The sequence below is a fragment of the Eutrigla gurnardus genome, assembly GCF_963514095.1.
Source record: "Eutrigla gurnardus genome assembly, chromosome: 6".
In the NCBI taxonomy this organism is placed as follows: domain Eukaryota; kingdom Metazoa; phylum Chordata; class Actinopteri; order Perciformes; family Triglidae; genus Eutrigla; species Eutrigla gurnardus.
Window position 1 is genome coordinate 30,220,772 of NC_139920.1, and position 12,389 is coordinate 30,233,160.

The window sequence follows — 12,389 nt, forward strand, 5'->3', positions numbered from 1 at the left end:
ATATACCAGGATGAATGTACCAGGATGAATGTACCAGGATGAATATACCAGGATGGATATACCAGGATGAATGTACCAGGATGAATATACCAGGATGAATGTACCAGGATGAATGTACCAGGATGATTATTACGGGATGAATGTACCAGGATGAATGTACCAGGATGAATGTACCAGGATGAATATACCGGGATGATTGTACCAGGATGAATGTACTAAGATGAATATACCAGGATGAATGTACCAGGATGATTATTACGGGATGACTGTACCAGGATGGATGTACTAGGATGAATGTACCAGGATGAATGTACCAGGATGATTATTACGGGATGAATGTACCAGGATGAATGTACCAGGATGAATGTACCAGGATGAATGTATCAGGATGAATGTACCAGGATGAATGTACCAGGATGAATGTACCAGGATGAATATACCAGGATGAATGTACCAGGATGAATGTATCAGGATGAATATACCAGGATGAATGTACCAGGATGAATATACCAGGATGAATATACCAGGATGAATGTATCAGGATGAATGTACCAGGATGAATGTATCAGGATGAATGTACCAGGATGAATGTATCAGGATGAATGTACCAGGATGAATGTATCAGGATGAATGTACCAGGATGAATGTATCAGGATGAATGTACCAGGATGAATGTATCAGGATGAATGTACCAGGATGAATGTACCAGGATTAATGTACCAGGATGATTATTACGGGATGAATGTACCAGGATGAATGTACCAGGATGAATGTACCAGGATGAATATACCAGGATGAATATACCAGGATGAATGTATCAGGATGAATGTACCAGGATGAATATACCAGGATGAATATACCAGGATGAATGTATCAGGATGAATGTACCAGGATGAATGTATCAGGATGAATGTACCAGGATGAATGTATCAGGATGAATGTACCAGGATTAATGTACCAGGATGATTATTACGGGATGAATGTACCAGGATGAATGTACCAGGATGAATGTACCAGGATGAATGTACCAGGATGAATATACCAGGATGAATATACCAGGATGAATGTACCAGGATGAATGTATCAGGATGAATGTACCAGGATGAATGTATCAGGATGAATGTACCAGGATGAATGTACCAGGATGAATGTACCAGGATGACGATGGAGCCGGTTATGTCTGGAGTACCGGTAGCGTGTAGGTGTATAAATGTGTAGTTTCTTTCAGTAAAAGAATAACAAAAGAACATACAAACCAAGCAGCAGTGTGTGTTCTATCCCAGCACATTGCACACTACATGATGTGCCTTAGGCCTGGGGGTTCCTCCCCCTCCATATGAAACAGCAGCATACCAGCGCTGAGAGCTTTAATTCAACTGACTGGAGGCTTAACTTGGCAAATGAGACGGCTTAATAAAAGCATATGGAAGTATAGATTTGTCAAAGCCCTGAGAGCAGCACAGCTTGTGTGTCGTAGGAAAGAGAGAGAGACCAGCGCTTCCACCAGGAAAACAAAAAAAGTAATAAAGAATAGGAACTCGTTTGAAGGTCGTGGAGCCACTGAGTTGTTGTGAGTCATCACAGGACTCTGTTAATTCAGATGAGTCAAAAACATTCAGCTTACCTTCACTTTAACCTCACCTTTTAATGTCATGCAAAGCAGTGTTTGTAAAAAAAAAAAAAAAAGTGATGTTACCCTCCATGCCACCCGTTTCTTTCTTCACTATATTATTTTACGTAAATGCACCAGAAGTCAGATCCTTTGCAGATGTCATGTTTCTTCACGGTTGTTTTCAAACATTGCTGAAATAAATAGATCAATGGAAGACAGAAAAAACAACACTCAACACAAACAGCAATGTGAAGAATATGATATGGAAGGCTGAATCATGCAAAACAGCTTATTTCCAGAACGTGCTTTTCAGCGGCTGCAGCGCCGGTCGGCAGCCTTTTTTGATACCAAGTGCCATTTTTACATTTTATGACACCACATCAACATTTAAATCTCCAACGGATATGTAATTTTATTCTACCCACACAGGCAACGTGCATAGCAGTATTTTAAAAAAAATCACATAATTAGGACACTGTAATTATATACGAGAGCACTAAATAGGAAGGTTGCCATCCCTATAAAACATCCAGATCAGAGGTGAAATCCTTAACCCCGCCGATCCTCCATCTTCTTCAGCAGTAAACTTCTGCAGAAGGTCACAAGTGTTAGCCAATCAGAGGCAGAGGAGGGCGGGTCTTGGCAGAAATCTAACGTATGAGAGGGAATTTTCCCAACAATCTCTTGAACACTTGTTGCTAATGTTCCACTGGTTAAGCTGCCGCATGCCAACGGCCTGTAAACATGCAGGTGTGTACAGGTGTGCTGCTTCTTCAGTGTGTTATAAGAAAAAATATATAGGAATGCTAACTCAGCAGCAAAGCTATCTTATCTTAGCGTTGCAGGCACCTTTCTTTCTCTCCGTCTGTGTGTCCGGTATCTCTCGTTCCCTTCTCGCCATCTCTTTCTCCCACAATCCCTCTGCTTCCTTTCTCACGGTTCTCTTTTGTGCCTCCTCTTTCCTCACCTCACCACTCCCTTAAAGCAGGAGTACGGAGGCGTACACATAAATGCACTTTACATTCGAGCCCTCGCCAAACGAGTCCACACAATGGCCATGAAGCCTCCAGCCGCCGGGGAAAGCACCCGGAGTTCTGGTCACTGATTGGTCTCCGAACGAGTCAGTCACACGAACCAACCTTCTTCAGATTCTCCCGTCTTTAATTACCGGCACTCTGACTTTAACCCAATAAATGGAAGCTTGAAGGCGGGGAGTGGCCTTCCTTGATACGCAGCTACAGAGCATAATGGTATTAATTAATGATATTGATATTGAGGTGCCCATGAATAGCTCTAAAGATATTAAAAGACAATCCCCAGCCCTGCCACCGCCTGCTCACCCAGCTGCCGTCTGTCAAAAACCACAGAAGTATCATCATCGGACCAGCAGACCTCAGATCAGCGTCTTTCCTCAGGCTGGGAGACCCCGAGGTCTTCCTCCACCCTCCACTCATGATACATGATGTTCTTCTTGTTGTAAAAACTGGATTATAACTGCATTTTATTCTGAAAACCCTGTAGTACTTTGACAGTAATCCATCCTGTAGCCTGGTATTTCCATCTGAACGTGTTGTACAGAGCAGCAGTGGCCCTCTGCTCATTGTGGCTGCGTGGAGCAGCTGCTAGCTGCGGCCCACACACGACAGCGAGTTAATGAACGGCCTCCTCACCGCGCCTCACGTAAAGTTCCTGCATCTGTGCAATGTGTGAGCGTGCATATATTACCATCCTGCTCCTAATTTCTGCTGGAATTACTCAATTCTCTCCGTGCGTTCGAGGGGGAATGGAGCAAACCGAGAGGCATCAGTAGTGACTGTTCAGGACCATAATGCATTGCTCTCGGGCAAATAAATACACCATTAAGCTGGCATGTTGGAGGCTGAACAGTAACTAGCTTTAGAGAGCTGCCTCCCACACACAGACCCCCCGTAGAGACGGCTGACATCACAGCGGAGGAGACGGTTCGGCCTCCTCCATCGCTGCGTCTGAACCAGAAATGGCGGGATGGAAGCATCTTTTTGTCCGTTTGACATGTCAAAGGCAAATTCAAAGATGTCCCGTGATGTGGAGTTATCTGTGAATTTGTCAGGCGGATGTTTTCGGAGGTGCTACCGTCTCGGCGGCGGCTTTGAACACGTGTGCGATAGCGTCGCGGTTGGTTCTGTAATCTATCCGTACATGCTGCGGAGCGCTGCGCCCTGTGGCTTGGCATTAGCATACTGTAGGGTTACGTTCTGGTGTCGTACAAGGGAAGACAGCGGCGTGGAGTCGGGGAGGGGAGGAGGAGGATGCAAGAAGCAAAACTTCAACCTTCACAAGCACGGAGCATTCTCCCTGTTTTCCCTACAAAGACTTCTCCAGTTCTAGTTATTATTTAAGATGGGTGAATTTATGGAATCATTTCGGTGAGGGAAGGTTACTCAGTTCCTCAAGGTGAAAATGGATACGTTTAGCACTTAACGAATCGGGCCTGGGCCTCTCCCCCATATATCAGCATGTTATTAAGACATTTTAAAATCCCATTATGGTGTTTCTCCTTGAACATGTCATGCTTTTATTGGACTGCCCTGTCTTTAAATCTGACCTTTTCAGCCGCGCTCTGGTATTGAACAGGGAAAAGGAGATACATGGCAGGGCTGCGGAACGAAATATGTACACATGCACGTATAAAAATATCAGTGCTGGATGGTTTTCAGCGATGTGACCGGGAATGGCAAATAGTTTCCAGCAATAAAAAGATGCTTAAATAGCAGCTACAAATGGTTTACTGTAAATGGCCGAGTGTGGTGAGAGGTTGCTTTTATGTTCCAGTAATCTCGTTATAAATTGGTGCCACTTTTGGCCCCAATTTTATTAACGTGTGTGTGTGTGTTTTTTAAATGTAGGATGTGTTTGTTTTGGACTGAATCATAGAATGAGGGGGCACTGGCACATAAATGATATTGCAAGCTTTATGCTCTGCTACAGTACATCCATACATATTAAACCCACGTGTGGGCGGCTGTATAAACAGTATCCAGGCTAATATGTGACTAGGAGGCATGTGTTCAACGAGAAAAAAGAGAAAAACGTATTGTAAATCACAGCTGGATCTTTCAAACTTTTACTGTCTGATGAAATTGTTCAGCTTGAACAACAATAATGAAAAAGAGAAGGAGGTTAAAATTGGGGAAGGAGGAGAGCGTGACACAAAGACTGTGATGACAGAGGCATCTAATCCAGGCAATGCCATTCTTATCAGGGTCCAGTGGATTAGAGTGAGCCTCCTAACCAGAGAATCCTTCCCAGCCAGACACTCTCCACAGCCCAAGGGCCTGGATCAATAGGCCTGCATTGATCTCTCTCCTCCTCTGACTGGATTCACTTTTAGTCCGGCTGCCTCGGCCTCTGTTGCCGACACATCTGCAGCCTTTTCCCACCTCTCCCTGCTCCTGAAACACCACAAATGCGAGCGGACGTGCAGATAGACACAGCGCATCCTATTCCATGTGTGAAAGAGATGTTGTTTTGTTTCCACTGAATAACAGGCAGCAGAAGCGCCGCCGCAGTGTCAAGTCGACTTAGCTGCATGATGGCGGCGGTTTGGGTCTCCTCTCCAGCCGAGGCACTTTGATCAGTCTCGCAGAACGCCTATTAGTATGGGAGCGAGGCCTTGACACCTCTGGTTTGTGTTGGCTGGTTGTTGTAGTCGCCGGCGCTAACCTCTCTGCTGCTCTTTCTCCTCTCTTCCAGATGACTCGCCCCATCCAGGTGAAACCGGCCGACAGCGAGAGCCGTGGAGGTAGTTGTCTTCTTTTCTCCATCATTAATCATCTGCTGTATCCATCTCTATGTATCGTTCATTCTCTGCCTCTGATCTCAGCTGTTCCACGGCTGTCAACCAGCACTGTTTTATTTTTAAGTCCTTTTATTCTCACGTTGCTGTTTAAACCAAACTGTGTCTGAATGTATAGGAAACACAGAGACCTGATGTCATCATACATGCTATATCTTAGCTTTTTGGTTGAATGGTGGATTGATCCCACATCCTGTGATGGGCTGCCCATCTCTCTGTGCTTGTTCCCCATGCCAAGTACGTTATCGCTGCGCTGTAAATGAGATTGTGATGAGGAACGCTGGAACGGAAGCCACCACGCCGCTCGGTCCGTGTGCGTTCAAACATGAGAGGAAACGTATAGAGGCGGAGGGGAAACGGAGCAGGAGCACATGCCGCGTGCCAAACAATCAATACATTTGCAGGGTTCTTGCCAAGATCCTCATTACTTGGCCTTAATTCTGTCGGCTTTGATCTCTCCCGTTTTTGGAGGCTTTCATTTACTGGCTGCCGATCTGCATATATGTTAATGAGAATGAGGAGGCATCCTTTAAGTCGGTGTCGGAGACAATGAACCTCGCTGGTTTCTTTTTAACGCGTGTCACCCCGTAACAAAGCAAGTGCCCTTTTAGAGACAGGAGAGAAGGATTTGGAAGTGAACAAATAACAGAGAGAAAATGCAAGCCCGATGCCAACTGCATATATCTGCCATGCTGCACTTCTGAGGCTTTACCTAAAAAAAAACCTCCCGCCTGTATTTGGGTGAATTAGGATGGCTGGCCACTTGGCTGCCTGTCAAATGCACACAATCTTCAAAGGACAGCATAACCCCTTGAGATGGATGGAGGAAAGGCCAATAAAGATCACTGTCAGTCCTCCATGTTCCCTTTCTCTCCCTCCTTCCCTCAACCATTCAGTCGGAGCTTTAGAGGAGCGGTGAGACAAGCGAAAGGGTCTTGTGCTGTTGAGATTGATGTCCCCTATAGCTCCATTGATTTTGCCATTGTGGTGCTGTGTGTCCACATTAACAATGACACTCAGCTGTCTCTTTACTTGGTTGTGAGTGGCCGGCTTTAGAGCTCCCAGGGCACTCCGGTCAGTATGGGGCCCTCTTCCCATCCAGCCGTGGGGACCCCACCGAGGAACAAATGAGAGCTGGAACAGACCCGAGAGTTGCACATCATCTTAAATGAACAGGTCAGAGTGGCGCCGCAGGGGCCATCAAACACCGGCTGACTGTAACGGTTAGGAGCTGGAACAGGAGGAGGGGGGACGTGTGAAAGGAGATGGATCTGATTTTCATTTAAATGTGTATTCTTCTTATCCTGCTTTCTGTGATCATCAGAGATACGTTGGGTTTTCTCCACATCTGGTTCCGTCTGCAGCAGCTCTGTTGGTTGACGCGCCTCCGTGGCCTACTTTTACAAGCTTCATATATGCCCTAAAAAGATTAAAGACTTTCAGTGTACTGTTTGAAATTTCAGGGTCGTGTAATTATCGCTCTCCTTATTTCACATTGTGAAAACTGCCGAGATTAATTTTAGTAATTTTGATCGTTATTTTGCCTGCTGTTGCCCAGAACCCAGATCAATAACCTCGGACCATAACTCAGCACGGCGTACAGGAGCCAGAAGAAATATTAATTAGGCTCTCGGTGCAGTGGAGGGACATCGGGGACCGCCCCGGTCTGGCCTGCTCTCTCAGGGGCCATGCCGCTAGTCCAATAGGGGGCAGATATTCCTCAGTGCACACAGTCACACTGCAGCACACAGTCGTACTAATTAGTCCCTTAATCTCATTATGAGGAGGACTGTTAGATCACCTCGCTGGGTTGGCGCCCATCAGGGAAAGACCTGTTACTGTGGTTTAATGCGTGCTGGACCTCCAGGAGCAACGCTCTGCTGTCATTAAGACCAGACAGGCAACTCTCTCTGGGTTCTACTTCTCCTTCTTTACAGCCTGGAGAAATCAGCAAAAACATTGACCCAAAACCCAACTCAGCCAAACACTAAATGTGATTTTAAATCAACCACCACTAGCATTTAACACCGCTGCCAGCCGTTCGTCATACAGCAAGACACGTTAACATTCTAACTAATTCCACCAAATATTTGATGACTCATGAACCTTTAATCAAAGCAGTTTCCTGATGGACAGGTTCATAGTTTCCACTGTAGGGACTGAAGGACCAGCGAGGGAGCTTCATATGACAGTAAACCACTCTGCCTATAGAAATTAAAGGCAAATATACGGGAGAGTAACTCCATCCAAACACTCTGTCAGCCCCTGCTGCCACCTAACAAAGACACACTGTGAAATGAATATTAATGGCCAATCACCTACCTAATCTAGCAGAACAGCAGCGGTTACACATCGAGCCACGCTTCGCACGGCCGGCGTCTCCGTCACGATGACGCCGAGCGTTCGGGGAGACGTTTAAGGAGGCGAGGACGAGCCGAGGCCCCGTCGCTCTCGTTTTCTCCTCACAGGTCTCTGATATGAAATAGATTGATTTTCCATCACACATGGCACTGATGACTGGCACTGACTGCTGCTGATATTTCATTTTTGAATGGCTGTGCGGCGCCTCCTTAGAGGGCTTGGCGTCCTTACACGGGATAAATCAGCTTTAACCACTTTGATTTCATCCTAAACCCTTTACCAACGGCACCCCCTCGGCACTCCACCATTACTGTCAGACCTTCTCCTGTTTTTCTGCCATTTCACTTGACTCTTTTTATCAGCTTTGTTTTTTCTGATAATCTTAAAACAGCCGTCCTGCTCTCAGGCGAAATCGTTTTTTTCTGTCCTGCATGTTGTTCCTTCTCATTTCCCAGCTTAACCCATTGTTCAAGTTTCTGAGCTCAGAGAGAGAGAGAGAGAGAGAGAGAGAGAGAGAGGCTGGCTGTCAGCTGGGCTCTGGTGGTGTTGCAGCAGGCCTGCCTGGCACAGTGAGATCCACAGCCCACTGAGGAGGCCTGGATTAGAAACAGGCTCTGGCATTATGGAGGCGGGCCCGCCGCCCACACACACACCCACACAGAGAGGAAGCAGCAAACACATTCATACCAAACTGCTCTGACACACTCTCCCTCTCTCTCTCTCGCTCATGCAAACACATGCATGTGCAGCAGGAAGTCGGATGCACAAACGGGGGCGTGTCCCGTATGTATGCCACACATTCACACGCCGTATGCCGATTGGGGGGAAAGGGGGTCGGTTTGGGTTGTTTTTTCGTTGCGGCGGTGTTTGTGTGTTGACTCCCACTGAAGGACGGTGAAAAGGTTTGCTCCAGTTCACTGAGATGTGACGGAGCAAAGAGAGAGAGAGAGCGAGAGGCAGTACGTTAGATGGAGAGTGAGGACAAAGAAAAGAAAGATTGGGAATCCAGATTGAGAGAGCAGGTTTCCATGCTCTGTTGCTGCTCTACGCTGGTTTTTTTGATGATGAATTTATCTGGCGTGAAAGACAACAGAGTGGCCCATGTATTAAACATCAGTGGCGTTCTCCTTTCCTTACTGGAGAGACGAGCCGCCGTGTCAGAGCAGCTCAGTAATGAACCAAGCAGGAAGGCCTCTAAGCTCCACTGATCCCCTTTAGAAACCAGAGGAGAGGGCTAGTTAGAGGGAGAGGGATGAAGGCGGGGGAAAGACGGATGGCGAGAGTGGAGAGGTGGAAAAAAGGGAATTTGAACCGAGAGGCTGAAAGTGTGTGAGAGTCGGAGAGAGAGAGGGCAAAATAAACAGAGGAAAGTGTAGATAAACCCGGCGGAGGGAGGGGCGAAGCAAAGCGCTGAGCAGTATATCTTCTCCCTTTGAAGAGGAGAAAACTAAAGATTACTGCTCACAATGTGCTTGGCTGGGCGTAAACGGAGAGATCTTGAAATAGTAGGGAGCATGTTCCGAGGTTGTGGGATCAGGGCGAGCTAATCCGACGGCGAGGCCGGCCGTGGGTCACGCGTTCAGAGCTCACGCCGCTCGTCCAAATCTCCTCCGGCGCTCGTGCACAAACAATCCGGATCGGCGGCCTCGGCCAGCCCCGGGTTCAGTCCGCTAACTCCACCAAGCTGGCCTGGGACGCTCGGGGTCGCTCCGCCTGTAAGCCCTTCCATTTACCCTCCCATCAGCAAACGGCTGGTTCTGAGGGGGGGACGGGGGGGGGGAGGTAGGTGTACGGGGGAGACAGACAAGGGGAGAGGAAGCGGCAGACAAACGGAGAGCAGAGAGGAAGAAATAATTTCTGCGCTCCTGAGGGTCAGATTGTGCTGAGGCGGTCGGAGTTATGCCGAGTCAGTGGAAGAAGTAGATCACAACAATCCGCTAATACACCGGGTAGGTGGAGATCAATTAGCCTTATCTCACAAACTACTAATGATAATACCGATGCCAAAAAGTTGCTGACGCGGCGGCACGCAATGAGAGGAGGCAGAGTGATGATGTCATGAATTTAGCGAGTTGAAAAGACTTAGTGTTTCTGCAAACACAGTGTCTCGTACAAAATGCACGATTGCTGCAACTTCTGTGGTGCACTCAGTCAGCACATACGCAGATGGAAGCAGCTAGTGTGGACACAATAACAGAGACGCCTTCGAGTATTTTTGGATCATAATCATTTGCAGCGTGGTGTAGTGGGTAGTAGGGGTGTGTATTGGCAAGAATCTGGCGATACGATACGTATCACGATAAAGGGGCAACGATGCGATATATTGCGATATATTGCGATACTGTAGGAACAACGATATATTGAGTTTCTTTGTATTTCACAAGAGAAGAAATACAAGCATTTGCAGGATTTTTTGGATAAACAAATGAAAAAAATAAGTTAACAGATTTCTTGACTCTGTTAAAAGGTTATCCCTTAACTGTAATAAGCAGGTTCAAATTCTGAAGTTGAAAAAGAAAACGCAAAGTCACTGCTCTTTATGTGCAGGCTGAAGAAATTAATATCTGCCTTTCAGTTAAAGTCTCAAATACTTGCAAATATATGCAGTCCCTGTATAATCTAACATAACAAAACTTTTTCTGCAATATCAACAGCCATTAGCTTAAAATGAAGAAAAATATGTAAACAATGTTACATTAAGGCTGTAGGTATTTTAAGATATCTACTTAGAGGTTCACAAACAGTGAGGAGTTTTTGATTTCAAAGTAGTTATCGAAAGAAAATATGGTCTCTATACCTTCAAACGTCATAACACTTTTTCTGGCTGTTACCACAAAGAAATTAGCATATATTGTCTCTATAATCAAATATGAAAGTGCTTGTAGGATTCTTAAAATAATAACAAAAAATGTAAACTGTTATTGACAAAATAAAGTGCAAAGCCCTGCAACATCCACTTTTTCAGTGTAATCTCAATAAAGGAATTTAGTTTTAAGTTTTTATTTAAGTCCAAGCGTCGCATGTCAAAGCGACTCTCTCTGCTGAGCTGAGCGAGTCCAGCACCGTCGCTTTGACTTCTCTTTACAACTTCGGGAGAGCGATGTCCGTGATGTGTTGTCGGCAGGCCCGGTTCCAGAACAGAATGCCTTGGGGTGCATCTGAGATTACAGAGGGTGCACCAGTACTATACTAAAACCAGCTACCCAGCTTCAGTTCAGACTTCGCTTTTATACACACAGGCCTCTCTACCATAGACAAGCACTTCTGCGTAGTTCTACTGACATGTTGGGACAACAAACATTTACTGTGCTTAAAAGATGGTATCATATCTACACGACGCGGCCGGCCACCGGCCGCCGAAGGCTATCACAGCAGCGCTGATATAGAGCGACAACATTGCGACCTCGAGCGTGATATTACTTTATACAACAGTTATATTTCGTAAAATGTACTGTTAATAATAATGATAATTGACAATAGATTGTGATTTGTTTGTTTATTTAATCATATAAACGGATGAAATTGCTTCCGCCAACAAAAATAGATCCCCACTGAGCGGACTGTTGCCAAGCAACATATAAACAAAACACCATACATAAATGCGGAGTGATTTTGACAGTTTGGTGAACAGTAAGAGTGATGTTGGAAGCTCATATCTCAACGGTATTTAATGGAAATTGTCACAAGTTTAACTACAATTTGTTTTGTGAGCAAGTATTTTATTATTTTTATCATATTTCTAAAAATGAAAATCTTTTTTTTTTTTTTTAATTGAGGGTGCAAACTATTTTTTTGGGGGTGCAATGCATGCTTATGCACCCCCGTAGAACCGGGCCTGGTTGTCGGGAAGGGATGGTGTAACGGGGCTCCAGTGTTGTCATCATATTACGGAATCCCTCATTCTCCACAACACTCAGAGGACGCATGTCTTTACAACTAAAAGAAAGTAATGACTGTGTTATCTTGGTTGCGCGAGTTGAGGTCACTGGTAGTTTCGAAAAGTTAACTTCTTTAATAGTTCGCATTCGCCGGTGAACTGTGCTAAATTAGCGGTTAGCATGCAGTTTGCCACAGACTGGCGCTCTCGCGGGATCTCGGGATCTCATTGTTCCTTTGGCGCGGAGGACCTAATGACTGCTGCCAACTAGCGGCCGGAGGTTTAATTGCAACACAAAAATGAACAAACGCCGGGAATATTTGCATGTTAATTGTTAATAAAAAAGTGCTGTTGAATATCGATACGGTATCGTCAAATAAAATATTGCGATATTTAAGTGTATCGATATTTTCTTACACCCCTAGTGGGTAGCACTGTCACCTCACAGCGAGAGGGTCCCGGGTTCGATTCCCAGGTCGGGTTTGGGTTCCTTCTGTGTGGAGTTTGCATGTTCTCCCCGTGTAAGCGTGGGTTCTCTCCGGGTTCTCCGGCTTCCTCCCACAGTCCAGAGACATGCAGGATGGGGATAGGTTGATTGGTGACTCTAAATGTCCCGTAGGTGTGAATGGTTGTTTGTCTCTATATGTCGGCCCTGTGATGGACTGGTTACCTGTCCAGGTGAACCCTGCCTTCATCCATTGACA

General features: G+C 45.9%; 1 protein-coding gene across 10 annotated transcripts in view; it reads left to right on the top strand.

The window, feature by feature from the left end:
- Positions 1 to 12,389, top strand: part of celf5a (cugbp, Elav-like family member 5a) — a 175,485-nt gene that overhangs the window by 95,059 nt on the left and 68,037 nt on the right. For all 10 annotated transcript variants that reach the window (XM_084011753.1, XM_084011757.1, XM_084011758.1 and 7 more), the window contains exon 3: positions 5,345 to 5,393. In XM_084011753.1, the coding sequence (XP_083867879.1) occupies positions 5,345 to 5,393 (49 nt within the window). The remainder of the gene's footprint in view (positions 1 to 5,344; positions 5,394 to 12,389) is intronic.